We start from the raw sequence: 27791 nt of genomic DNA, 5'->3' as shown, positions 1-27791 counted from the left end.
TGGGCCATGTGCTCTGCTCCCTCAGTCTTCCCAGCACAGGCTGAAGCCCTTTGGGACAGTGTTCCCCATCTCACCCCACACAGGGCACCCAAGGACTCCCCTCAGGTAGGTTGGAAGCCCACAGGGGCACTGAGTGCAGCTCTCAGCCACACAAAGTGGGCTCCCCACCAGCTGGTGCACCCCACAGCCACACACGGTGCTGCCCCTCTGCCCCCCGGGCTGGGCACCCCTGCCCAGGGCCAGGGATGATGTTCCAGGGGGAGCTGTGCTGGGCTCGGCCCTGCTTGCCCATTGGCAGGATTTTGCTGCAGTCTGCTCCGAGCCCGTGGTTTTGGTGACTGAGGAAACCTGCAGAAAGCAGCACTGCTGGTGGATTGGGTCAGACGGGGCTCTGGGGAGGAGGGAGGCTGGGTCGGGTGAAGGTGGTGGTCTGTTCAGCCCCCCGATAAGCTCAACATGTGAGGGGAGGCGGCTCCCAGTGGGGCCTGGGGATGGGAGCATCCCGCGTTGCCATGGTGACGGCGACTGCATCCTCAGGCAGGCAAGAGCATCGCTGGTGCAGCCCGGCATGGGTGTCCCCGCTCCGCCTCCTTCCCGGCTACCGTCCCCGGGAGAGCAGGGCTGGTGCCCGGCCTTTGGCGTGGCACCCAGGGGACAGAGCGCTGGGACGGTGCCAGCTGGGCTCGGAGCAGAGCGGAGCGAGCCGCAGCTCAGCCTGTTGCTCCGGGTGTGTGCGGCCGCCCTCCCTCTCCCGAACAGGTAAGTCCCCCTTTCCCGAGCGTGTCCCGCCTCCGATCCATCGGGGATCCGGGCTGCAAGGTCGGGCCGGACTCGCCTGGGCTTCCCCGGTGCAGCCCCGGCAGAGGGACGGGAAGGGGGAAGGGAGCCGCTCCTAGTGACCCACATCCCTTAATCCGCGTCCTGCCCTGCGTCACGCAGTTACCTAAGCCCCGAGCAGCTCCCCCGGCGAGGGCACAGCCTCTGCCCCGTCTCTGAGGGAGCCGTTGTGGCCATTTCCCCCATTTTGCTGTTGCTAAGTGAAACTTGGGGGCAGGGGATGTCTCCAGCATGCCTCGGCGCTGGTTGTGTGGGGGTAACTCCTCCCTTTCCCCCTCACTTCACCTCCTGCCGTGCCTAGGAACAGTCTGCGCAACACCCACAAACCCTGGAGGCAGGGACAGCCCCCTGCCCAGTGCCTGCAACTCCTTTTGCTCTCATGGATTCTCTGCATCAGCCCCCTCAGTTCACAGCCTGAGCCCTCTCCAGAGGACACACTGACATCAGATCCCACTCCCTTAAGCTGATTAGGGCAGTAAGGATGCATTGGAGCAGATGCCACCAAGGCTGTGAGTGACCAGACCCCGGAGGGATGCAGCAGAGGCAGCGTGGAGCCCCCAGATGTGGGAACTGCTGGGGTCTGGGACATGAAGGGAGAGGAGGTGGGGGGTGGTCACTCCTTCCATGGGCTGGGGAGCTGCATGACTGCCCCTGCACAGCAGGTTTGATCCCTGTTGCAATCTCTGGGAGCCTGAGAACAGCATATGTGGCTTTCCTGAAGGGGAGTCTCAGGTAACCCAGAGGTTTCCAGCTCTGTCCTCTCTCCTGGGGATTGTAAGAACCAGAGGTGATGCCTGGAGAAAAGATGATGCAGACAATGGCCACATCCTTCCCACCCCAGCCCTGTAGGTGTTCTGGCTCAGATGGGAGAGGATTTGCTGAGTGGTTCCCCCTCTCCCCAGCTCCCTTCAGACAGGAGAGGACACAGGTGACAGCACCTCTCTGTTTTATTGAACACCAACCCCCCCCCCAGCCAGTGTGGAGCTCAGCGTGCCCAGCTCTTGTGCATCCACTGGGCCAAAGTCCTGCTCCAGAGGATGGGGGCAGCTCCTTGAACCCGGGGGAGAGATCCAGGGCTGCCCCTTGGTGCCTGGGGCTTCCAGGCCTGCTGTCATCCCTTCTTCTGCTCCACCACCCACGCTGCCTTGTCCCTGGGGATGTTCCCACTTATGGAGGGTGTCCCACCAAGCCCTGCATGTGAGAGGCTAAAGCTGGAGTAAAACTGGAACATTACTCTAGGAAGTGATAAGCAGGACACTGGCTCATGTGCAGGGTGTCAGGGACTGTCCGTAGTGTAATCCTTGGGCACTGGGGAGAGGGCAGAGCTGCAGAGACCGGGCTATGCTGCCTCCAAGATCTGGTCTTGCCCTGAGGGTGAGCCCCACACTTGTCCCTGGCACCTCCAACCCCAGAGCCCTGCCCTGGGTCTGAGTGAACCCACAGAAAGCATCTGCTCTCCTGAGGTCTGAAGGAAGTCACCTTCAGGGAGCAGGTATCGGAGGGATGGAGGAAACAAAGCCTTTGGAGACAAAGGTGAGGGGACCAAGTGGTCAAGGAAGGTTCCCTTTCCTTGTCCCTGCTCAGTGGGACCCTCATTCATGGACACAGCTGCCCTGGGGCCCCAGCTCCTGACTCCTCTCTGCAGGGAATGGGGAGGGCAGGCAGAGGCTGAAGGCACAGCTAGGGGCATTCATGGCATGGACAGCATGGTACAAAGGAAAGGTGGGGCCCTGCCAGGAGAGGAGTCCATGGTTTTTCCTTCCATTCACACCCTGCTTTAGGTATCCACATCCATTCCCAGGATCATGGATACTTCCTCATCTTAAATTTAGATGGCTTCCCTCCTCCAGCCACCCACATCAGAGAACAAACCCAACTTTCCTGCGAGCACCCCCCATCCCCCACACCACATCAAACATAAAAGGGGACACGTGAGAGCAGGGCACAATCCCATCCCCCACCCCTCCCTGCTGAGATTCCCAAATCCGCAGCCCCATGCTGCCAGGGCCATGGAGCATCCAGGTGGCACAGCTGAGCCCCTAATGGTAATGGTTGTTCATGTTGTTGAGGTGGGAGGCCGCCATGGCGCTGAACGAGGCTGAGGGCTGGAGCCCATGCCCCGGGTACAGGGACGGGCTGGAGCCAGCCCAGTAGGAGAAGCCAGCCGGCGTCACTCCCGAGGTCATGAGGTTGAGTTTGGAGATGCCCGAGAAGGGCAGCGGTGCCAGGTTGCCCTGGAATTTGTACAGGGTGTGGTCGGGGGTGGCCGGCTGGCACACCTGGGCCAGCCCGTGGAAGTCGAACTTGTAGGCGTAGCGCTTGCCGTGCACCTTGGTCATGATGTTCTTGTCGTAGTAGTAGCGCAGTGCGCGGCTCAGCTTGTCGTAATTCATGTTGGGCTTGCTCTTGCGCTCACCCCAGCGGCGCGCCACCTCGTCGGGGTCGATCAGCTTGAACTCCCCGTTGGTGCCCTCCCAGGCGATGCAGTTCAGGTTGGCCCGGTCCGAAAGCAGCTCCAGCAGGAACTGCCACAGCTGGATCTGCCCGCTGCCTGCAAGGCCAGGCCCCCAAGAGGTTAAAGCTCCTTCCCAGGGCACAGGGTGAGGGACAGGATGTGCCCCAATCCCCCCGACCCGCTGTTCGGCGCCCTCTCCCACACCCAGGTTCTGGCTGCACCTCATTGCATCTTCCCTGCTTTAGAGATACATAAGGTGGTAACAAGGTTGTCTCCTTTGCAACATCCCATCCTGCACCCCCAGATATGAGGAGAAGATGCCTCTGCACCTTGAGATGGAGTAGGAGTGCTCAAAGGTCAACACAGGTTGCAGTGGCACTCTGAGATCCAGTCTCCCCATCCATCCCACCCACATTCACGCACCACTGAGGATGAACACCTGCATGTTTGCTTTTGTGGGAGGACATGGTCTTGTTCTTTTATCAGCAGCCCCAAGAAGGACCTATCTTAGCAGAACCCAGATCCATCCCAACACAATCATTCCCCACTGCCATGTCTGCTGGAAACTGGGCTGGTCTCACAGCCCCTGCTCTAGGGACACTGTGCCCTGCACAGATGTCTCCTCAAGTCAGGGGGCAACACTCATCTGAACTATACCACAGAGAGACACAGACACATGTAGGGGAGGGAGAGACAGGGACAGAGCATGATCTACTGTGGCTTTGAATCAGGCATCAATGATGTTCCTCATTTCTGGAGAAAAAACGTCCTCCCTGAGCCATGGCCATTGTACCTGCAGCTTTCACCAAGGAGTTTCCTTGGTGGGCGCCAGTGGTGCCCCTGTGCCAGGCTGTGCACATGCTGGAGCCTGGCACATCGACACACCCATGGTGAAACACAAGGACGTGCTCCTTCGGGTCTGGCCAGAGGGCATGAGAGGAGAGGGAATCTGGACCTTTGGGCAAGGAGGATCTGACTGCTGGGACCCAGCCACCCTGCAGAGCAGCCCTGCACTTCCCTAGGCACCCCACTGCCTCCTCTGAGCAGCATTCCCTGCACATCCCCTGCACATCCCTGCTCCTGATGCCACTCCTTGCAGCATAGTCTCTCTCCAAAGCAGAGGATGTGCCTTTGCAGTTATCCCTGTGCTCTTCTAACATGATTTTGTCTAAAGGTGCTTGGATCCTATACGGAGATTTAGGACCCATGACCTCAGCAACAAGAAGTCCTACAGCTCTGCTACATTTCCCACCAAAAAAAATCTTGTTCTTGTTTTAGACCCACCTATTTTATCTTGTTCTCCCTGTATCTTGCTCTAAAAGAAGCAGGGAACAGTCATTCTCCATCAATTCCCATTCCACCAAAACCCACTCAGACATCCTGACCCAGGCAGCTGAGCCCAGGTCTTTCCTAGGTGTTGTATTTCCTAATTCCCCATCCTAGGGACCAAGGCAGGGGATCTCTCCTCCCTAGGGTGCATCTGCAGCCCTTGCCCCTTCTCCATCACCACAGCCCCACCCTGGCCTCCAGCTATCTCCCACCCGTGGGTGTTCCACCTCATGCAAGGAGGTCAGGGAGGTCTTGGGGGGTGCACCTGGGTGGGGTGGTGAGGCTCAGTCCTGCCTGCTGCACGGTGCAGCACATGATAATGCACCTGAGAGCTCCTCAAGGAAATATCCAGGTGTCCAAAAAGATCCCTCTCACTGCAGCACAATGTTTAGAGTATGGCTGGGCAGAGTCTGCAGTGCAGAAGCAAAAGGGCTCCCTCAGTTCCATCTTTTCTCCCCCTCCCACCACTCAACCAGGGCTCCATTTTTCCTGCTCAGGGGAGTCCCTGGCCCCTGCCTCCTAGCAAACAGGCAAGCTACACGGCCCAAACACCACAGTGCTGGCCCCACGACCCCCAGTGCTGCCACGCTCCTAAGCAGGCTCCAGGCTGTTCCCTGATCAGCACTGGGAGCTCCAGGCTCTTCCCTGACCAGCACTGGCAGTTCTAGGCTGCTCCCTGGCCGGCACTGGGAGCTCCAGGCTGCTCCCTGATCAGCACTGGGAGCTCCAGCTTCACCCTGGCCAGCACTGGGAGCTCCAGGCTGCTCCCTGGTCAGCGCTGGCCGATGCCCGTGATCCCTGCACGGGTTGTTCCAGACGGATGGCTCCGGTTCCCGGAGACACATCACTCCCAAGCCCCAGCACTTCAGTGGCAGCTCCCTCACGAATGGTGTCCCAACTCTCCTCTGCACTCGCAGGAACGGATCTCCCGAGCCCGGATCAGCCCGCCCCGCTCCCGGGATGGCTGGCAGCTCCCTCCCGTCGGATGTCCCGGAGCTCCCGGCAGTCCGGAGTTAGGACCCCGCACTCTCCCCGCTGCGGGGCTCGGGGGGATGCGTTCCCCGCTCCTCTCTGATGCCTCGGACGGGAGCTCCCGACCGTCGGGGCTGGCCGCTGTCCCCGTGGGAAGTGGCGGCGGATGCTCCCAGTCGGAGGCACTGGCACCAGCAGGGAACGGGGGCTCCGTGTGGCCGTGTCCTGCAAGGACAGTGCCCGGCAAAGGACGGCAAAGGGACTCCGCTGGCTGCTGGGCGGAGAGAATGCGAGTGCCCCGGGGTCCCCGCTCCGTGCCGGCCGAGGGGAGCGGGGCCTGTCCAGGGGAAGGGGCAGCGGTGCTCTTACCTTTCTGCACGCCGGGGCTGAGAGACCCCCACGCCTGGCTCTTCCCGTCTTTGAACAAAGTTTCCCCGACTGGATCTGGGGGGGAAAAGGAACGCGGGTGGTGTGGAGGGAGGGCTGGAACCAGGCGGGACCGCGACACCCCAGCGCCCACCCGCGGGCAGGGTCCCCGCAGCCCCCGGCCGCTCCCCCTTGTCTGCCCCGCCGCTGCGGCGAAGCCAGGAAACGCGTCCAGGAAAAAGGAAATCCGATTTCCGACCCAGCCGGAGAAGCTTTTAAATAGGAATAGACGATCCCGTGGGCTGGGGTAGGGAGGAGAAAGGGAGTGAGGGAGAGAGGTGTGGGGCAGGGGGAGAGGAGGCGGGTGGGTGGCAGGATGGGTGACAGGAGCGGCGGGTGGCAGCGAGGATGTCTGTCGGCATTTGGGGAGTGGACTGCTGTGGAAAGGAGAGATAAACGGACAGATGGATAGAAGGAAGGAAATGGGTGAATGGATGGAAGGACGGAAGAGATGATGGTGAGTGGGTAGGTGGAGGAAAGTGCAAGAGATCGATGGATGGAAGGGCAGGTAATGGATAAGATGATGGAAAAACAGGCTGATGGAAGGGACGTTGGGTGGATGGAGGGGTTGAGTGGTACCAGGGATGGAAAGGGGGATGCAGGGACAAGTGGGTGGGGTGGAAGAATGGATGGAAGCACAGGGAAAGGGTGGGTGGGTGGAAAGATGGGTTGGAAGAAAAGAAGGGTGGACGAAAAGATGGAAGGAGAGGGTGAAGGTGGGTGGATTAAGGATGGGAAGATGAGTGTGCAGGTGTGGAAAGCTGTGAGGGCAGCTGAAAGGACGAAGGAAGGGATGGTTGTGGTGCTGGAAGGCAGGAAGAGAGAATGGACAGCGGGAGAGGGAATAACAGGGTGGGCGCTGGAAGGAGATGGGGCAGAGGAGAGCCCCAGGGCCTCAGCGGGACAGGGTGGGCAGGGGCTGGGCGCTGTGCGGGGCACGGCGCTGCGGTGGGGCAGCGGCCGAGGGATCCGCCCGTACCTGGCAGGTACATGTTGAGCAGCAGTGGCACCGCTCCGGTGCCGTGTCTCATGGCAGCTGTGGGGGCGGCCCGCGGGCTGCATGTTTTAATATTCCTGCCCCTATTATTATTATTATTATTCCACTTTATCAGGGAGCAGCTGATGGCGAATAAATGGCAGCGGGACGGGCAGGGGACGGGCAGGGGCCGGGGGAGGCGGGGGAAGGGGGAGTTTCCAGGCAACTCGCAGGGGCTGGGGCCCCGGCTCCAGCAATTTCCTCCGCTGTAATTAAAGCGGGCGCTGCCCCCCCTTCCCTCCCCCCGCTATCGGGCCCGCATCAGACTTTAATCACGGCCGCGGGTTTCTATGGAGAGCGGTTCGGGCCGCTTCCTGCCTCTTCCGCCTCCTTAACTCTTCGCAAACACGCCGCTGACATCCCAGCTGGGAGCGGGCCCGGCCACTGCCTGGAGACCGCCCGGGCCCGGCCTCCCACCCGCGCCTCCCTTCCCGAGCCGCCGATCGGCACCGGCAGCGCCCCGGAGCCCGCTCCCGATCGGCCGGTACCGGTACCGCCCCGGAGCCCGCTCCCGATCGGCCCGCAGCGCCCGGAGCCCGCTCCCGATCGGCCCGCAGCCCGCTCCTCGCAGCACGGCACCGGCAGCAGCTCCGGCCCTGCCCCACCGTCCTGGCCCTCCGAGCCGCCCTGCGGCTGGCCCTGGGGGTCCATGTCTGCCCCTTCCCCAGCTCCAGCATCACCAGCACGGTCCTGGGGGCTCCTTGCAGTTCAGAGTCCTGGGATGGGCCAGGGGAGTCCCCACCAGGGCCCTCCACTTCCAGGGCAATGGTCATAGAGTTCCTTTGCTATGCCCAGAGTTTGGGGTGGGTAAATGTGTCTTCAGCAGTTGGTGGCACCAGGTCATCCCACAGCTCTGCCACCTCCCTGGCTCCTCTGTGCTCTCCTGAATAGTCCCTGCCCCAGGGACAGTAAGCCTGTGACCATCCCACAGCACCCAGCCCTGTCCCAACCTGCTGCACATCTTTATTAGGATCCATGTACCTGGGTAACCCCCAACACCCACACAAACCAGGATGGCCCCATCTTCATCTGCTTGTCCTGAGCAGAGCTGGGTACATTCTGAAGACAGGAGGACATTTAATGGAGAAACTTATGACGGAGAAATGTGATACCAGCTCCAAAAAGACACAGTTGGCCAGGTTTTTCCCTGTCACCCATGGCCCCAGCTGTTATATGCACTTGTGGAGTGCTGTCAGTCTCTGTCCCCCAGGTCAGGAGTGGACCCCCCACAGGATCCCACAGCTTGAGGCAGCCAGGCAGTGTGCCAGGGGCTGTCACCAGTTCTCCTCCATGAGTCCAACATTGTAGAGCCAAGCTCACAACTTCTTCTGCAGTGTTTCACTGATGTCTGGCAAAAGGATGAGCTCTCATGCTGGATTTAGCTGCCTTTTTGGAAAGTGATCATTACAAGATATGGACCTAATGGAAATCAGGATACAGCCATGCCAGACTCGCAGTTTTTATTTACAGTGCCTGCCCTGCATAAGAAGCTGCAGCCCAAGGGGAGCGATGCTCAATCAGGGTGGCACAGCCCAACAGAGTTGGTGTCTCCTCTCCTCTTGACAGGGGATGTCCAAAAGGCTTAGGAAACAGGGGGTCCCTTGGTTACTGAGCTCCACCTCTGCTCCATGTGCTCCACCTCTGCTGCCCATCTCCATCATGGACAAAGAGCAGATGCTGGCAAGGGGAGACATGAGCAGAGACCATGGTATTCCCCAGCAATTCCCCAGCAATCCTGTTTGGAGGTAACAGCCCTTAAAAAGCTTCTCTTCCTCCGGCTTGTCTCCTGAGCTCCCCTGAACCTCTCGGGGGGTGTCCAGATCTGTACAGCCCAGCAGCCCTGGCTGCTCCCTGCATCCCTCTCCTGCCCAGCCCCCAAGGTGCAGCTCTCCCCGCAGTGGCTCCGCAGCCTCCCAGACTTGCTTTCGCTGCCTGAGTCACTGAAACAAACCGCAGGCAACAGAAAACAAGCCCCGGAGACAGCGGGGTGAGGTGGGGGCGTGCCTGACCCACCACCCGTCTTCTTCTGGCAGCCCAAGGGGAGACCATGACACTCCTAGAGCAAACTGCACAGTGGAGGGCATGGAGGGGGGCCTGGGCTGAGGGTCATTGCATCAGCCCAGAGTGGAAAGGGAGTGCAGCAGGGATCAGAATCAGAAATAGGTTAAGGGCTGCTGGAGCTGGAGAAGGAGGTGCTTTGGAAGGCACTGGGGATGGAGATTCCTGGGTCCCTGGGAAAGCCAGTGGTAGGGGGCTTAAAGTGGGATGTGAGGGGACTGGAGTCTTTGAGTGATCTGGGGTCAGAAGTGTGCAGAAGGACAGGGAATATCATATCCTAAGAGCTGGCAAGCCCTGTGCCCATGTGGAGCTTTGGGGACCTGAGTGATGTGACCCCAGGGTCATGGGGGAGCTGGGGCAGACCCAGAGGATGAGGAAGGCAGGGTATATGATAAATCCAGGAAATAGGGGCCCACGTCCATGGGGGAACAGGGACTGGGCTGTGGGTCTGAGGGGGATCTAGGAGATGAGGTTCCAGGACTGTGGGGCTACTGGGGATGGAGCCCGGACATTGGAACGCCCAGCTGGAAGCAGCTGCAGGTCCCTCCAGTTGCAAGAAGGAGTCTGCTCCCCACTCCCCACTCCAGTGCTCTCCTCCCACCCCAGGCGGGGCAATAAGGACCCGCGACTTTGCAATGCTCCCCACAGCCCACCCCTGCCCCCCCATCACAGCCCACCCCTGCCCCCCATCACAGCCCTGTGTGTGCAGTGCCCGGGAAAGCTTCACCTGTGAGCCGGCGGTGTGGAGCGGAGCCGAGCTGACGTGGCCCTGGGCTGGCTGCGCCTGGCCAGGTGTGCCGGAATGTGTTTGTGCTGGGGGAGAGGCCGTGCGGCCGGGGTGGGGCCTCTGGGGACACAGGAGACAGGGGCGGGCTGGGGGGCACTCTGCCGCCGGGATGCCGTGTGGGATGGGGATACACACGGGCTGTCTGCACAGCAACAATGGGGCTGGAGGGGAGGGGGGCATGCAGGGAAACGTGTGTGTGCTCAGCTGAGCGCAGCTCTCTCTCTCACACACGCACACCCACACCCATTACACACCCATGCACAGGCTGACACACACACCAGGGCTGGGGTCTCTGCACATTGCTGGGTGAGGGCTGTGCACAGACTGCCCCCCAACCCAGTGTTCCAGCAGCTTTCTGGGACACTCCCTTTCTCAGAGCCAAGCATGTTTTTAGCAGGGTGGGCATCAGGGAGCCCAGGCATCTGAGACACTCAGAACTGTTCCACCATGCATCCATGTCCTGGGTGTGGGGAGCGCCTCAGGACCAAAAGCCTGTGCCCCAAGGAGGGCTTTGGGGTGCCAGAGCAGGATAGAAGGCAAGGAGGAGGAGAGGAGGAGGAAGCAATGTGCTGGGTGCAGGGAGCACCTTGAGATGGGTAGCCCACACCCCAGGAGGGTTCAGAGCCATATGGAAAAGGAGGAGGCTGGGAAAGGGTGCTGGAGGAGGAGGAGGAGGCTGGGTGGGGCTCCCGCTGTCCCGGAGCCGGATACTGGCACGGATATGCTGGCGTGGCAAGGCTGGAGGAGGAGGACACATACACCTGTGAGCATCAAGCCAGGCCCCTACCACCTGTAGAACGCTACCCCAGGCCTCCTTTCCCTGCACAATCACCTGCACAACCACCTCCTGCCCAGCCCCTCTGTGCCAGTGCCCCCAAGCCTGACACAGCCGTGGCTGCCCCATGTGTTGGCAAAGTCCCGTCCTGCCCCAGATGACCCCTATGTTCTTCCTCCTTCCCAGGTCCACAGCAGGCAGGGACCCCTTCTCTCTTCCAGAGGGGTGCAGAGAAAGGGGACCTTGAGTTGGCAGACTTTGTAGCAACCAATTTCCCTGGCATTGATCCTGGGAGGAGATTCCTGAGTACAACCCCAATGGATGCCTCTTCCCAGGGCACAGCCCTCTTGGTGCCTTCTCCCACATCCAGGGCTCTCTTTGCCCAGCAAGTTCCCATTTTCCCAGCCAGAGCACCACAGCAGTGGAACTGTGCACGGATGAAAGGTGGGTGCAGAGAGCTCAGCCCAGGGTGGAGCTGGCCATGAGCCCAAAACTGCCTGGGGAAGGGGAAACCTTCCAAGTTGCCACCATGGTCCTCCCAGCATGGCAGCCCCTGAGGAGCAGAGCAGAGGCAGGAGCACTCTTTTTTTGACAAATGCCTTTATTTGCTACCGGATAGAGGTCTATTGCACAGCAGCCTGGAGGCTGCAGGGCACACAGCCCTGCCCCAGTTCAGTGCTGGACGCGGCGGATGGATTGGATCTGGTTGGTGTGGGCCTGGCTGCTGTATTCATTGTACTTCTTGAACTCGCCGTTCTGTCTGTCCCGCTCCAGCACGTACTGGTAGCCCCTGTATCCCGGGTACTGGTATGCCACCCACCTGCAGGCAGAGCCTTGGCTCAGAGCCCCAAGCCACATCATCCCATCCCATCCCATCCCATCCCATCCCATCCCATCCCATCCCATCCCATCCCATCCCATCCCATCCCTCTGCTTGCCCTGGGAGGAGAGAGACAGAAAATACCCAATGGCTTGTATTTTCAAGGAAAAAGTAGCAGGAATGCATTCCTTTTTTGAGGGGGCCCCCCTTCCACATTGTGGGGTTTATGGAGGTGTTTTATGCAAGGACGTGCTTCTGAGCCTCTGCTCTTGGCACCCCCAGTCCCTGCCCCGCTGGCTGCACTCACGCTCCGGCGTTCACTTTGATGGATGCCACCTCCTTGTTGCCCCAGCCCATGGCCTGCAGCGAGGGATAGTCGTCACTCAGCTCAAACTTGTGACCCTGGAAGTTCTCAGCCTCGTAGAGGATGACTTTGCTGTCATTGTGGTTCTGCAGAGAGACAGAGCTGGAGGTCAACAGGAACGGGTTGGCTTGCCCAGGGGTAGGGATGTGGCATCAGTGTGACACACACCAAGGCACTTCGAGAGGCCTGGGATTGTGAGCAGCTTTGGTGCAATGCATGGGGATGTCCTTACACCTGGCATCCCCTCACTGGGACACCCCAGAACTGCCCTAAGGATGCTGCTCTCATGTCCCTGTGGTCCCAGTGCACAGCTGTCAGTGAGAGTTAGTGGCTACAACCTCTGGACCCACACAGTCTGCTGCCCTCGGCATCACCACACTCCCCAAGGCTGCAGGAGGGCTCAGGGCGAGGTAGGATGCTGAGAGAGGTCCCCTCAGCTCTGTGGGGCCTTTCTGGGTGCTGGGCACGGTGGGGTTAATGGCTGGGACACTGAGTGATGCAGCACTGTCCCCCGTGCCCAGCCCCCACATGCATCTATCTGCACCGAGGAGCAGTCCTGCCAGCAAGGAGTGATCTTATCGCATCCCCTTTATTAAAGCCTGAACATATCTGCCTGGTGATTATTAAAAGTTGGGGGGGGACCCCCCGCTCGGAGGCGCAGACGTGCCGCTGCTGCGAGCAGCGGTGTCTCTGCAGATGGAGCGATAGAGCCGCGGCTGCCTGGGCACGCCCCGGCTGCCCGCGCTGCGAGGGGACGGGCCGCGCTCCGAGCATCCCTGCGGTCCCAGCAGCTCCTCCCTGCTCATCCCAGCCCCGGGAATCAGGGCTGCGGGACAAGGCCTTGGGACCCCAGCCTGGCAGGTGACTCTCCAAAGCACAAAGCAGAAGGAGCTGGAATTTTTGTTCAGGCTAAATTTTAGACCTAGAAAGCATCCCAGGATCTTTGCAGGGAGATGGGAGCTGGTGCGTGCAGCTACTCTTCCACTTCACATGTACCTCTGTGTACACCTCACCCCTCCATCCCATGGCCCATGTAAGTCATCCTCCAGCCTGTCCCTCATTGCCTCCATGCTGGGTTACCTGGAGGAGGCTCTGCCGCCCTTAGCCCTCCCCCTGTGGTGTCCCAGTAACTCACTGCGCATTTGACAGGCCGGAAGGAGAGGAGGTGCTCGGTCCGGTAGCCACTGTTCCCGCTCCAGGCCTCCCACCGGGGATAGTCACCCTTCTCCAGGATAAACTGCTGTCCCTGGTACTCAGGGTACTCGAAGCCTACCCAGCTGGAAGGAAGAAGAGGAAAGCCCTCAGAGATGTGTGACACAGTCCCCAGGATCAGTCAGGGGTCAGCTTCTCCTTCCTGGGCAGGGGACAGAGCCTTCCTGGCAGGTTATGGGTCTGTCACAGATGTTGGGGTCCTTGCTAGCAGCAAATGTCCCTTTTCAAAGTGGGACCCCTCTCCCCAGAGCCACATCGTTGCCTCCATTCTACGCCTTGCCTTGGTAAGGTCTCCCTGACTAACAGATGGGAAAACACAAGGAGCACAAGCAGGGAGGTCGCACCATGAGGCTGTGTCATAGCTGAGGAAGAACTTGGGAGTTCTGGCTCCCTAGCAGCTCCCCATTTTCCCTGGGAGCAGTGGGTTTGCTGGAGCGGGGCGTGCCAAGGGGCCGCGGGGCCGGCGGGGCACTTACGGGCCAGACTCCACCTTGATGGAGCGGATCTTGCGGAAGCCGCGCTCCATGATGCTGGGGCACTCCATGAGGAACTCGCAGCGCTTGCCCTGGAAGTTCTCCTCCTCCCACACCGTGATCTTGTACTGCCCCAGGGTGTCCATGGCTTCACTGCTGGTCATACGGGTCTCTCGGCTGCTGGCAGAGCCCCACGGATCACCCCAGGGCCGGTGCCCCCCACCAGCCCCCAGCCACCCTCCTACCTGCTGCTGAGCCTGGCATGCCGGTGGAGCTGCCCTCACACACCCCATGCCACTGGCCCCTTTCCCTCCCAGGCTGGCAGGGGGACATTTCCCATTCCCTTTCCTTCCCTGCTGGGGGATCTCTGTCCAGTGAGCCCCAGGTTGCTGGGGGAATTTGCAGTGCCCCATCTCTCCATGTGATGTACCCAGGACTGCCTCAGTTTTTCCTCTCCCAAGCTCCCTGCCGTGGCTCCGGGAGCTGTCTGGGTGCGGTGGCACTGTACCCACTGCTGGGAGGCGGCGGTGACCGCAGCTCAGATGCGGCTGTAGCCCCGGGGCAGAGCAGCCCGGCTCCTCCATCCCTCCTGCCGGGGTCCCTCCTGCCCCTGTGGCACACAGCGCCCCGCCGCTTGCCCTTCCCCAGGGTGAGCCTTGGCTGGCTGGGGGCTTGCTGTGGGGCAGCGCCTGTGCACGGGGGTCTGGGGCTCACAGCCTGGTACTTACTTGGTCGGAGGGCAGGGCACAGAGGCGGAGGTGGCGGTGCCGGCGCCGGCTTCTCCTGTGGCCCTTTATAGCGGGCGCTGGAGCGCCGCTGGAGCGGCGGCCAGGGCGCTGTGTCAGCAGCCAGGGGACGGGGCACGGCTGCTCGGCCAGCCCAGACTCCGGCTGTCCATTCCACTTAGGCAGTGTGGCGAGAGCGGCCCCCCCGCGCCCGGCCGGGCTGACAATGAAAGTGCTGGGCTGTGTTTGCGCAGGGGCTCAGGGCACAATGGGCAAAGGGCCTGACGCGCCGCTTTCCTTTCTGCCCCCGCACAATGTCCCCGCTTGGCCCAGGGATTAGGGAGCCAGCCTTTCCCAGGGCACCCGCAGCCTCTGCCAGGGGTGAGGCTGGTGGGAAGGAGGTGCCAGGGTGAAGTGGGGATTTACCTTCTGCGAGCTGAGGGGCACTCATGTCCTCACGCTGGAACACAGGGCTTATCTGGGGCTGCTTCTGCCCCTCCACGTGGGACTGTGCAACCATGGGCTCCTTTTCCAGCCAGGCCCTGCAGGGATTCCTGAGCTGGCTGCAGAATGGGGGCTGATGGACCCCAGTTACATGCTTGTAATGCCCTAAGCATTTCCCCTGGCTTGAGAAAGAGCTCCCTGTGCTCCCACTCCCCTCCCACAGGGGCAAGGGACACTGTGCACAGCAGGAGGGGACCAGCTTCGGGACAGAGCTGTGTCCTTCACCTGGGCAGGACCAGCCCTGCCAGGAACTGCACCAACCATGCAGCTATCCCCAGTGGCTCCTACCAGGAGCTGGGATGGACGAGGCCAGCACAGGCTGGAAAGGACGAAGAAGGCCCTGTTGAGCTGTGAAATCCTGGGTGTCTAGGCAGCTGTTTCTTGCAGCATCCTTGTGTAGTTTGTGTGAGGCCGGGCACTCCCCACCTTCAGCTGGGCAGGTGCCACGCTGGCCACTGGGCAAGGGCTGGACCACAGCACCACAAACCTTCCCAGGAAAACTCCAGCGCTTCTGGGGGTCCTGGGCATGGGGTCAGCATCACAAGAGACCATTGTTGGTTATGGAGAATGCAGTGTGAGCAGCTGGGGGTGGGGTTAGTACGCCTGGCATCAAAAAGAATCGGGGACTGAGGGGTGACTCGGGGGTCCCCTTCGTGACCTCCCCACTGCTCGGTGGCCCCGAGGCTCGGTGCGAATCCGCGCCGATGCCTGCGGGTCCCAGCAGAGGGTGCAGCCTGGCAGCGCTTGGAGCGCGCTCAGCTCAGGGACATCAGTGGCCCTTGGCAGGGGACAGGGGCTGGAGAGCCGACCCTCAGCTTGCGTTGCCTGAAGTGCTCCTGGCAGGGAGGGGGAGATGCTCTTGGAGCTGTCTGAAGAAGCAGAAGGTGGAGGGAAGGATAGGGATGCTCCCTGGAGAAGGAAAAGCACTCTGGTGCAGCCTGGTGGCCTGGGGACATCTCTCAAACTGCTGGAAGACAGGTCTGAGCAGCATTTAGGGAAGCCATCACCTTGGCAAAGGTGAGGCAAGATGCAGAGCTAGTGCACTGCAGGGTCTCCCCACAGTGCTGCCATGCCTTGCCTGGGCTGTGAGAACAGAGCTGTGGGGCACTGGTTAGTTTGGGGTGCTTGAGCATGAGGGCAGCTGGGGACTCTGAGGGGCAGGGCACTGTGGGGTGTATTACAGAGCCCCAGCACACGAGATACCACAGAATACGTGGGATGTGCATGTGTGGGGCAGTGCATGGTGTGCTACAGCATCTGTGGGGCACTGGGGCTGTGCCACGAGGAGCAAGCCAGCCACTCAGCCATCCCCATGCAACAATTGGATAAAAGCACTGGAAGGTACAGAGGAGAAATCCAGATGCAGACTGTGTCCCTCCCTTGTTCTTCATCACGTTGTACCCACTGGGATGTGCTTCACCTCCTGCTCGGTACATTCAGGGCAGCCACATGGGAGCCACAGCCACAGCAGGGCACAGGATCAGTGGGGTCACTCACAAGGAGCCGTCCCTGGCTGCATCCCAGAGCGCTGATGCAGCCTGTCCTCCCTGGGCCAGGTGCTCTCTGTCCCCAGCCAGCATTGCCTGGCTGGGTCACTGCAAGCCCCCAGCCACCCCTGCCCAGCTGGGCATGGGGCAGAGAGAGGCTGCTGCGGGGGCAGGAGTGACTCTGCTCAAGGGCAGCTGCACATGCTGGCTGTGGGAGCTGCTCAGCACTCGCCCAGGGCCTCCTGCATAGGCTAATTTAATAAGGGCCCCTCTAGCTCCCAGCTCAGCTTGTTCCCTGCACTAGCAAAACAGATCATGTTTCTCAGTGCCACTGGGCACAGCGCGGCAGCCCAGGGGCACAGTGGGAGCACAAGGGCACCCAAGTGCTCCCTGCCAAGCCCAGAGCATGGGGCTGCACCCTGTGCACAGCTGGGGAAGCAGAGCAGGCTGAAGGGCAGCCAGAAGAGAGGAGAGGCAGGGGCTGCCCAGAACCCTGGGGCTGATGCCCTGTCTGTAGCAATACACAGCTGTACCCATCGATGTTAGGAATCTAACATCAATGAATCTCTGGGCTGGCTGACCAAGGCAGCACAGCTGTGTGTGGTCCACCTGGCTGGCACCATGGGCTGGGCCCTGGTCACACCCTGAAGGACCTCTAGCTGCTCTCCCCTTCTCCCCAGCCCAGCTGGGGGGCTGAACCGGCACTCCAGGGGGCTGGACGTCTGGGGGCTGGGCCCTACAGGAGCAGATGGAGCTGGTGCCGGCCCCTGTTTGTCTTTCTTCCAGTTGCCTGGTGCTCTATTTGTTCTAGGGATGGCTTCCTGCTGTCAGGGCCAAAACAGGTGGCTTTTATTTGCAGGGTCTGGCTGATTAGATCAGGGGTGGTGTGTCATTGCCCCCACACAGCCCCATTGCTTCCTTTTTCCTCCACTTTCTCCCCCAGCCTCATTTCTGTGGGAAATCATTCTCCTCGATAATCACCCTCCTTCTCTCTCCAGTCACCTGTTCTTCAGGGCTGCTCTGAACATGGCCACACCAGGACTGGTCAATCCCAGCCAAAACCCCTTCTTCCACCTGCTGGATCCTGAATCCCAGAGCCAAGAGGTTGCTGGGGTCCCCAGTGCCACTTGTCCCCTCCAGAGGCTTTGCTGGCCACATGAGCCATAGATGTACAGCACATATCTGCCACAGGAGCCTCCTGACAGGCACTGCCCCGCACAGGGAGCCCTGGCACTTGCCAGCTGCCCCACAGGCACGTGTCCCCTGCGCACGCCGCCGTGCCACCCCTGCAGCCAGGAGCCCCTGGGACAGCAGGAGCCTGGCAGATGTTGCAGGGATTAGCTCCCACGCAGGTGCACACGCACAGTGTGGGCTGCCAGCTGTTCCGTGCCCCTGGCACCACCCCAGGCACGCTGCTCACCCCTGATTATGGGGCTGTGGCTGCCCACCATGCCTATGGCACCCACAGCTCTGGGGCTGCACCTGCAGCAGCCCCCCAGACAAGGATGCTCCCAGGGACACAGGTTCACCCCGTGCCACCCGTTCACCACCCGAGCCTGGCTGTCCCCACATGGGGGTGTGCTCAGTCCCCACGAGCTGCCAGGGGAGCTGTGGCCTCACCTGCCTGCTCCCCACTGTTCCCATGGGGACTAATCCCACCTGAAGGTCAGGGAGGCTCCGCCAGCTGCTTACCTCCTGCCTGTGGATTACAGCCTGGGTGTGAGCAGCTGGCAAAGGCTGAGCCCAGCCCTGCTGGGAACTGACAGCAGCACAGAACCAGAAGGGAGCCCAGGGTGGCATGTCCCTTTCAGCCCGAGGTGTCCCCTCTGTCACACCTTAGCCAGTCAGAGATGCCAGGCACTGGGGCAGGGAAGGCAGTGTCTGCTCCTCTGCTCCAGATCCTGACCTGGAAGGGAGCCTGCTGCTGCCAGCCACTGTGACCTCCTGCTTGTTACCACAGTTGCCTCAGCCTGGCACCTGCAGGGCACCCATATCTTCAGTGTCCTGGAGGAGCTTGGTGGTCCTCACAGAGTGCGCAGTGCAGACCAGCTCCAGGGCTGCAGTGATGGGGACAGGGGAGCACATCCCGGCCCACACCCAGCCTGGCCTGGTCACAGCTGCTGATGCATGTCCTTCAGTGCACTGTGTCATTGTGGAGGGACACCAGGGGTGAGCACAGCTGCCCAGATGCCAGCTTTCCTATAGCAAATAGGGTGCTGTCATAGAGGTGCAGAGTGCAAGGTTAAGGCTGGCAGCCCCTGGCAGCCTCAGAGCCAGGGATACCAGCTCAGCTGGCGCCTGGCCAAGGTCCCGCTCCTCCCCAGGGCTCCTGCACTGCCCTGTTGGCCCCGTCTGCAGCGGCAGGCACCCCAAGCTGGGTGATGCTCACTCGGGAGGCAGATGGAGAGGTTGGGTCCCCTCCTCCAGCAGCCCTGAGGATCAGCACAGGCGGGGGCTGAGCCAGGCGCTGCCACAGGAACAGAACATCCTGCCTCAGCTGCCTCAGGGCTCCTGCAGCCAGCAATAGCTGGGCCAGGAGCAGCAGCCCTGACAGCCTGCTCAGTGTCCATCCCTGGGCAGGCTGCCCACGCACTTCCCAGAGCCATGGCTGGGAAGAGAGGAGCCCCAGCACTCACCCCTTCCCTGGAGGCACTGTGGGAGGATGGGGCTGATGTGCTCCAAGATGCAGGACAAGTATGAGCTCTGGGGTTTACCCTCCCAGCATCTCAAATCCTTCATCAGGGCTCTCCCTTCTCTAATGGGGGTTCAAAAACATTTTTTTGGGCAATTTTAAAACATGTCCCCTCACCCAGAGGTGTGTGGGTGCAGGGGAGAGGATGCCAGGCTGTACCTATGCTGTCCCTGATACTTCCCATGGCCAGGAATGGGCTGGAGTGTGCAATTCCTGAAGTTTCACCACAGCAGAATGCAGATCCATGCCTGGGACCCACCTCTCCCATCCACCCTGTCTGACAGAGGGGGAAAAGCTTGTCCCAGAACCCAGGCAGACTGAAAACTGCTTCTGCTTATTGTCTTCAGCTGGGGGTGGTGTGGGGAGTGGATTCATTGCCTGGTGACAGTATCTGAAGCCTGGCAAGGGGAGTGCAGGACCCCAGCACAGAGTGAAGACAGTCCCTATGCTCCCTCCCAGGCCTGCCCATGCCAGGAGCAGGCTGGAGCAGCACCCTGGCCTCCAACATTAGCTCATCCCCAGTGTCACAGGCAGCCTGTCTCCTTGTGCAAACTGTCTGGGCACCCACAGGGGTGCTGGGACAGACTCTGAGGGGCAGGGAGCTCCTGCTCTGCCTGGGCACCTCCTTCAGGCACAGCAGAGCTGGGCCAAACAGGCTGAGTGGGGTCAGATGAGGGCTAGGGATGCTCACACCACCCTGGTTCTCGGCCCCTGAGGAGCCCACACAGCCCTGGGGGCTGGTCCCTGCTGCGGCCATGGTGTGCTGAGGGCAACCAGCTGCCTCTCCCACATCCTGAAGTGAAACAGGGCCTGCCCCAGGATGGCACACCCCATCCGGGCTGGGCAGGACATGGGCAGCCCAGAGGCTGCCAGCAGCAGTGCACACCTCTGCTCCCACCCACACCTTCAGCTGCACACACCAGGAAACAGAGCAGCAAGCACACAGGGCATGGTCAGCACTGTTCAGCTCAGCAGAACACACACACGGGCACACACAGGACAGGGATGCACCAGCTGTGCACACACCTATGCAAATACACAGGCATGCATGCACATACACACCTGGGTGAAACTACACCTATGTGCAAATCCAAACCTGGGCAGTTGCAGCTCCCCAGTGCTCCTCCTGCACCCTGCCCTCTCCATGCAAATCCTCCTGGTGAGGAACTGTGCCACGGAAATCCCCAGCCCAGGTCCCCAGTTCCCCAAAGCCGTGCCACTGGCCATGCAGAGCCTTGGGTTTGGGGAACAACCACCCAGCACAGGCAGCAATACCCTGCAGTGCCCCATGCCATGCCAGCCTTGGTACCGGTGGTGCCAGCACTTGCTCTGACATGTAAAATGGGTGTTTAATGCCTCTGGCTCTGCCTGCTGTGAGCAGCAGCTCACCCCTGGGTGCCGATCCTGCCAGAGTCATTCCCCAGGTAACACAGCCTCAGGGCAGTGTGGTTGCTGGGGCCATCCCACCTCAGAAGGCTTTCACAGCTTCCCAGTGCCCCTGGGCTGGCAGAGCTGGGGCAGTGACAGCAGTGACAGGGAAGGTGGCAGGGGGACACATAACCCAGGGCACAAGACAGCCCAGAGGGCTGGAGCAGGCAGCGAAGGCGGAGGCGGCACAGCCGCGTTTCAGAGCCTTGCTCTGCCAGATAGCATCTCCCAGGCTCTGCCCCCACAGGGACACACGTGCAGCCACTGCAGCACATGGACACAGGGTCTGGCTTTGCTCAGAGTTATTAATCATGTTCTGTTTGATCCCAGCCTGAGCAGGGCAGCTGCAGAGGGTTGTGCATATCGGGGGATGTGTTGTGCTTTCTTGGTTTTTCAACTTTGCCAGGATTGGTAGCAGGGGACACGGAGCCTGGAGACACAGCCCCAGGGGCCCATGACCACAATGATGGCCAATCAGTGCATGGTCCTGGGGCTGTTCCCAGGCAGGGATGGAGCCTTAGCTCTGGAGGGATGCAGGGAGCGCGGCAACCCTGGAGATGCTCTTTGATTTTGGCCCCTACCTACACCACCTGATGGAAACTCCTAAAGCATCTGCCCAAAGAGGAAGCCTAGGAGGTGCCTCATCTCTGCCCCTTGCAGGGGCACCCCAAGGAGGCACCAGGACTCTCCTGCTCTGGGACCAGGGCTGCTGAGCTTTGTCCTGTGCATAGCTGCATGGGAGTGAGGGAAAGCAGCAAGAACCATCCTATCCCTTTGAACAGAGCTCCTCCGAGCCCCTGAGTGAACAGAGCACACTCCTGAGCTCCTTCACTCCAACCTCTCCTCTGTCCACACTGGGTGGATGGGCTGAGCTTTTTTAGTGTTTGCAGAGAGGCTGCAGATGGGCTCAGGATCCACCTGTAAACTCAGCTCATCCCTGAGCATGGCAGGACTAGAACTGGATCCTGTGCTACAGAAGTGCCTGTGCCTGAGGGCAGGGCAGAAGCAGCTCAGGGCTGGCAGAGAAATCACAGGCAGAGCCAGGCATAGACAGTAGGGAGGTGAAGGATCTTTCCATTCCCAAAAAATATCCTGAGGTGGGAGAAAAGCAGGTTTACTACTGTTCCATCTCCTAGCTCTCCATGACTCCCTGCAGCCTCCATGGTGCTAGGAGCAGCTCCAGGCTCTGAATGTCTTCTCTGGCTGCTGGGGGAGAGGGATGGGACAGGACATGGAATGGGACAGGAGTCCAGGTCAGGTACTTGGGCTTGGAGAGCAGGGCAGGCATTGAGCAGGGCTGTCCTCGAAGAGACCCACCAGCTTGCCAGTACCACCTCCCTTATCCTTCCACAGCAGGCAGAGGCAGAGGGATTGTCACCAGCAGGATCTGGCACCTGGCCCGCAGGCTTCAGGTGCACAACAGGAAACACCTGCCCTGGACGGTCAGACAGACCTGGAAGGGCTGGGAAGTGCAGGTCCTGCAGGTGAATCAAGGCAGGGGGAGGCGAGGAAGGATGTGACACCCCTCATCCTCTGCCCTGCTCCTGCTGCCTGCTCCTGCCCTCCCTCCCGCTGCTTCACCGTCAGCAGCCAAAGCTCCCTGGGTGCCAGCAGACCATTGAGACCTACCTGGGTGCTTGGCAGAGCCTGCCAAGCTCCACCCTGGGCCAGCACCGTGCCAGGGCTCTGTGTGCCTGCCATGGTGCTGCAGTGCTGCCAGGGCCAGGCTGCCCTTCCCCAGCAGGCTGCTACAGGCAGCACTCAGCCACACAGGCAGGATGTGTGTGCCTAGCATCTGACATGTGCCTGCCATGCCGTGGGCACATGGACACGGGTCCTGCACATCACAGCCTACAAAGCTGAGTGCCAGAAAGGCTGTGTGTACCACTGTCACCTGGGTCCCACAGTGCCATGTGGCAGTCCCATGGCGTTCCTGCATGCTATGTGTGGATTGCTTCATCCGTGTGCACTGGCTGCTCACTGCTGCGTGTGTTTGGGTGAGACTGTGTGCTGTGCCTGTCCCCGGTGCCCTTTGCTCCGCACACAGGCCGGGTGTCCGTGTGGCACACAGGCTGTATGTCCATGAGGCACACAGGCCGGGTGTCCGTGTGGCACACACTGGGTGTCCGTGTGGCACACAGGCCGGGTGTCCGTGTGGCACACAACCTGTGCGTCCGTGTGGCACACACTGGGTGTCCGTGTGGCACACAGGCCGGGTGTCCGTGTGGCACACGCTGGGTGTCCGTGTGTCCCGCAGCAGCTGCAGGCAGGCGGGTGCTTCCTCCGCGCTGCAGCGGCTGCGGCGGGGCCGGGTGAGCGCCTGCGGCCGTGCGCCTGCAGATGGGCTGGACCTGCCTAACGCGAGCCGAACGAACAAAACGTTCAGGTCAGGTATTGCACGTGGGGCTCGACGCCAGGCAAGTGCAGAGATGCTCCGAGTTGGGACAGTGTGGGCTGGAGGGGTGCTCTGCCCTGGGCTCCGGCAGCCCCTTCCTCCCGAGCCGGGTCCGTCCGGGCTGGATGTTCTTTGCTGCGCATGCCGCTCCAAACCGGCTCCTCCGGGGGTAAAGTCTGGAAAGGGGATGCTTGACACCTGCTGCCTGGGAAAGCCAAACAGAGCAGGGGCAAGTTAACTGGCATGGCAGGGTGGAGAACAGGGAAGAAAGGAAGAAAGTAAATGGAGGAGGGGAGGGGAACAGAAAGGATTGGAATACACAGGTGAGAGAGGAGTTAAGGAAAGGGGACAAGCTGGACGGTGTCCCCCGAGCCCATTCCCTCCCTTCCCGGGAGTTCGGGTGTGTGACCGGACTCCCAGTCCTTGTCTCGGGAAAGCCCCCAGGATGTTCTCCGTGCCCAGTGCCCTGTTCCCAGGCAGGCAGGCAGGATCCTGGCCAAGGTGTGCTGGGCTCTAGCAGCTCACCTGGCTCCGGTGACACGCTGGCAGCTGTCAGGTGAGTGGCTTCGCCTTCCCCCGCCGGCTCACAGGCAGAAAATGAGGGTGACGCTGGCTGGATGGGGCTTTTATAGTCCCGATAAAAATAGCGCTGGCTGGCCGGTGATCGGGGGGCCGGAGAGATGTGACTGAGCAGAGACAGGCAGGAGGGCTGGGCTGGCGGCAGCGAGCCTTCTCCCCAGCACACCTGTCACAGCTCTGTGTTTGCTCAGAGCAAATATTGACCCAGGGAAGGCAGGCTGGGCAAGGGAGGCGATTAGCCCACCTAGATTAGAGGCAGAGCAGGTCTCTATGCAAACTCTCCAGGGCTGCCTTTGTTAATGGGAGCCTGATGGGCTGATAGGAGCCAGGAGCCTGGGTGCTGGGGTGGTGGGGAGGAGGAGGTGGGGGGGGAGAGGAGGAGACATTCATTAACCTGCACTGGAACAACACCAGCTGTCACTTTTCCACCCACCTGCCTGGCTCACTTTGCAGCAGAGATGAGAGGAGAGCAGGGGGCCAGGGGAAGAAGCTGTGAGTATACCCTACCTGGGCAGCTCTAGGATAGCAGTGACTTTCTTGCAGTATTTTGGGCTGCTGAAAAGGCAGGGAATTGTGAAGTCTCAGGGCAGAAAAGCAAATCTAGTGCCTACCCCCAGCAGTCTGAGTGCCAGTGATAGAAAAGTCTTCCTTGTTCTTATCCCAGTCCCCCCACTCATGCTGAAAATGTCCATGGCACACCAGCGCAATGCTCACACATCTTTTAGAGCAATGCACAGACTTCTGAGCTAGGCAGCAAAGCACAGCTCAACAAAACTTTGGAGCACTCTCTTTGGGAATGTTCCCTGCATGGCCACACAGGCCAGGAGCCAGCTGTCCTAGCGCAGCAGCTGGAACAGGATGTGTTTCACTCCATGTGCACATGCTTCCCCGTGGGTCACTGCATCCCAGAGTCACAGCACCCTCGTGTCCCAGCTGTGTCACTGCCCAGCAGGTTAACCAGAGCCTGTGCTGGCTCTGGGAGCAGAGCTCATGGAAGCCAGCAGAAGTTTGGACACTCCTCCAGTGCCCAGCCCCAGGGCTCAGTGCTGGCAGCCCTGTGCTGATCTCAGCCAGAGCCAGCAGGAGCTGGGCTCTCTCTCCCAGTTACTCTGGCACCCACAACTCCTCGGATAACAGAGCATGAAGTGCAGCAGCAGTGGCAGGAGAAGCTCCTTTGTGCAAGTGCAGTGGCCTGTTTGTTTGTGTAGATGGGTGTGTTTGTGGGTGGGGAGGGGGTAACGCTGCTTTAACCCCCACGGCGTACACCTGCAGGAGTTTGTCCTGGGTGTGCTTTAGAAACCATCACCATTTCTCCCTCCAGAGCTGGAGTGTACTTGCAGGCTGCAGTAAATGCATTCCCAAATATAAGAGCATAGTGGCAGATCCTTAGCAGCCACTGCCACCCAATTCTTCTTCCTTGGAACCTTGACCCTCTCACACTCCGGATTTTGAAAGGCAGGCTCCAGCCCTCCTGCCTGCCGCTGCCTCTGCAGCCTGGGGTCTCCCAGGCCTGGCTGGAGTGATGCCAGCCTGCTGGCCTTGCTCATCCTGGCCCTTTTTCAATAGTTTTGGCAGCATAGGAAATGCAATACCACCAATGCTCTGGGTTGTAGTGCCATGAAGAAGTGTGATGTTCCCCCTCCTTTTGGTGCTGTACAGGCGGTGATGTTGGACTTACATATTTCTCCTTTCCTGGTATGGGAAGTGTGCTGGACAGGACTGCCACCCCTCCCTGCCCTGCCACACACCAGCATAGCAGAGCTGCAGCTCCTGGCATAGGTTGCCCCCTCTTTCTGGAGAAGCAAAAACCCCAAATACCACAGGTGCTGCTGCAGTGCCAGCAGACATCTCCAAGCCTGCATGCTGTGTCAGAAATGCTCTTTCACCCCAGCCTGCTCCTGCAAGAAAGCATGTCTCCCACTAAATAGCAGCAAATACTGTCCTTGCAGGGCTGCTTTACAGAAAACATGAGTAAAGCAGGTCCCTTGAGCTTGCAGAGTACCCTGCACTGCACTGCTACCCTGGGGAATGTCGTGCTTCTGTTCTGGCATCTCTGGGGCAGCATTTACCAGTTTGTGCCCTTCCCTGTCAGGCAGGTGGGCAGCACCAGGACTGAGCTCTTAGTAGGGCTGGCCTTGGAAAGGCAGCCTCAGCCTCCTCTTGCAGCAGCCCAGGGCTTGTGCTGCTCCACTGTCCCATGAGGACTGACTGGCTCACAGCAGAGCACCTCTTGTGTCCATCAGGAGCCAGCATGGGGCCCTGGCCTGGCCGGAGCATGGCTCCCAATCCCAAACACCAGGTGACACAGCTGAGCCAGCAGAGCCCAGTACCTCAGAGACAGGAGGCCGGGGGTGAAGGGTCTGTCCAGCTTTGCCAAGGGTTTTGGAAGGATCACCCTCACACTTTTGTTCTTCAGACACTGCAGGACTTTTCCAGGCTCCCACCTCATACACTCTACAGAGGGAGAAGGGGATGATTCCAACCAGGGAATGGCTGATTCTTTGTCCCCTAACACTGCTGCCTTCCTCACACTGACACTGAGACCCACCAAGTGGGGCTTTGCAGGAGACTCAGGCTCCCCAGCTGCAATGGGACAGCAGACACCCTGTCAGGGAAGCCCAAGAGCAGCTTTGTTCCCTTCCCTTTATCTCCCACACAATGGCACGATTCAGCAGGTGTTAAATGTTTTAATGGGATTCAGAATAGCTTCTGTTGCCCACCTGCCCCAAGGCCATTCCAGCCCTCCCTGGGAGCCAGCAGTAGCAGGCAAGAAGAAAGTTCCTGTTGTGTCGTGCATTAACTGCCTGTTGACTGAGTGCTCCCGATAATCCCCACAAGGAGAGGGGGAGCCCCATTAACTTGCCAAGCTCGTGCTCAGCCATGGGCGTGCTGGCTGTGTACCTGCAGGGAGCCTGGTCTGGCTACCGACCCCATTCCCGTGGGAACATCACCCACTTCACTGCCCAAACACCAGAGCAGAAGCAGGACCTGTACCTACAGTATTTCTGTTAGAGAGATGTACATTAGAAACGTAGCTCTGTTGGGCAGGGGCCAAATCCATCCCTGGGAAGACAGTACAACAAGCTCAAACTTCCTTCTGCCTGAGCCCCAAATGCCATTAGCAGAAACAGGACTTCTCCTCTCTTTTGGGTGCTGAGCTGGGCTGTGAGTCTATAGTCCCACAAGTTCATAGCCCTTGGCAGTGGCTACCAACAAAACCTCTTGCTAGAAGAAAGTGCCTCCCTGCCAGCTCTGCACATTCTCTGCCCTCCCCTCACCTCTCATTGCCCCAAAATCCAAGTGAGAGAGAAGCCCCTGGGTAAGAACATCCACACTGTGCAGAGCTCACCCCAGCACTATCTGGGAGTGCTGCTGTTTCTCTTTGCTAACAGGACAGTGATGTGGCTCAGTCACACGTTGAAATGTTTCCCAAAACCAGGGTCAGGGTCTAGTTCCCAGCCTGAGAAGAGGAATTGGGAATTTCCCCAAATTCCCAAAAGAGGCTGCCTCGGTGTATTTATATTTTACGATGAGGATAAAAGAAGAAAAGTGTGTGACAGCTGCTACTCCCTTTGCTTAGTGCACTCAGAGTGGTTCTGTTGACAGGCACCAGAGAAGACCTACAACAGAGGGGACACATGACCATCTCACAGCCCCTAAAAAAGAGCCGAGAAAAGAAAAAATTCTCTCTCACAGGTGTAAATAGCTCTCAAATCTGTTTCCCTGACTCACCTGTTGTTTAAGGCATCATCTTTGAGATCTCTCCTACTAGAGTGATGCTGATCAAACAAGTGAATTTCCCTCTAATAGTGCTCCAACAGGACAGTGTGACTTTTGTTTTCTCCAGGTCCAGGCTGGGAGCACAGGAAAGTGGGGAGAACAGGAGCTTTAAAGGCATAAAAAAATTCCTGCACATTTGATGGTTCTGTCAATTTTGTTTTTTGGGTGTTACACCAGACTAACACACAGCATTTCCCATGTCAGCTCCTCCAGGCAGTGGATGCAATGGTGCAGCTGCAGTGGTGCAGCCTAAAGAGCATTAGATCACACAGCAGGTCTGAGGATAGACAAACTGACTGACTCTGTCTTCATTGCTCCATGCTGCCCTTGGGTAGCTGGATTCAACCTGCTTTAGGGCAACAGTGAGGTTTCTGCCCCTGCTTTTGCAGGGAACTTTGCTGCAGGACAACGGAGCATCTGCAGTGAGCAAATCCTAGCGAGGAGACTGGATCAAGGAGAATCAGTCCAAGTGGACTGAGCAGCCAGGCCCTGCTGCAGCCTTGAGCTGTGGAGGAAGGAATTGGTTCTGCATTACCTGTTCAGCACTAGCCAAAGCCCAGAGGAATACAGAAAGACTGCTGTGATGTAGGATACCTGTCATGCAAAGTATTGGGAAGGGAGGAGAGGGTTTGCACTTCTCATGAGAAGGATCCAGGA

General features: G+C 59.7%; 2 protein-coding genes across 3 annotated transcripts; both read right to left on the bottom strand.

Annotated features, from left to right (window-relative positions):
• Positions 1-1787: 1787 nt before the first annotated feature.
• Positions 1788-7115, bottom strand: FEV (FEV transcription factor, ETS family member). The gene is made up of 3 exons (XM_064718896.1): positions 6999-7115; positions 5963-6037; positions 1788-3388 (listed from the first exon to the last, which is right to left on the bottom strand). Exons 1-3 carry the CDS (start codon positions 7048-7050, stop codon positions 2877-2879), a joined length of 639 nt encoding a protein of 212 aa, XP_064574966.1. The 5' UTR covers positions 7051-7115; the 3' UTR covers positions 1788-2876.
• A 4115-nt stretch (positions 7116-11230) lies between these two features.
• Positions 11231-14441, bottom strand: CRYBA2 (crystallin beta A2). Of its 2 annotated transcripts, none has more exons than XM_064718291.1 (5): positions 14273-14441; positions 13548-13721; positions 12995-13136; positions 11803-11945; positions 11231-11495 (listed from the first exon to the last, which is right to left on the bottom strand). In XM_064718291.1, the coding sequence occupies exons 2-5, from the start codon at positions 13706-13708 to the stop codon at positions 11348-11350; spliced, it is 594 nt and encodes a 197-aa protein (XP_064574361.1). In that variant the 5' UTR covers positions 13709-13721; positions 14273-14441; the 3' UTR covers positions 11231-11347. The 2 variants fall into 2 exon arrangements, with proteins under 2 accessions (XP_064574361.1, XP_064574362.1); XM_064718292.1 differs by lacking the exon at positions 14273-14441 and adding an exon at positions 13975-14025.
• Between the last annotated feature and the right edge of the window lie 13350 nt (positions 14442-27791).

This window comes from Zonotrichia leucophrys, chromosome 7, assembly GCF_028769735.1.
Source record: "Zonotrichia leucophrys gambelii isolate GWCS_2022_RI chromosome 7, RI_Zleu_2.0, whole genome shotgun sequence".
Lineage (NCBI taxonomy): Eukaryota > Metazoa > Chordata > Aves > Passeriformes > Passerellidae > Zonotrichia > Zonotrichia leucophrys.
The sequence above is the reverse complement of the archived record's forward strand: the minus strand, read 5'-3'. Positions and strand labels throughout refer to the sequence as shown.

Bases quoted from the DNA above. Each gene is read 5' to 3' on its own strand.
- CRYBA2 (XM_064718291.1), bottom strand. From the start codon at position 13,708: ATGACCAGCAGTGAAGCCATGGACACCCTGGGGCAGTACAAGATCACG. The intron at 13,137-13,547 runs GTAAGTGCCCCG...TCTTCCTTCCAG, and splicing joins ATCAAGGTGGAGTCTGGCCC to CTGGGTAGGCTTCGAGTACC. The intron at 11,496-11,802 runs GTGAGTGCAGCC...CTCTGCCTGCAG, and splicing joins ATCAAAGTGAACGCCGGAGC to GTGGGTGGCATACCAGTACC.
- FEV (XM_064718896.1), bottom strand. From the start codon at position 7,050: ATGAGACACGGCACCGGAGCGGTGCCACTGCTGCTCAACATGTACCTG. The intron at 6,038-6,998 runs GTACGGGCGGAT...TTTCCCCCCCAG, and splicing joins GCTCAACATGTACCTGCCAG to ATCCAGTCGGGGAAACTTTG. The intron at 3,389-5,962 runs GTAAGAGCACCG...CTGGCCTTGCAG, and splicing joins CAGCCCCGGCGTGCAGAAAG to GCAGCGGGCAGATCCAGCTG.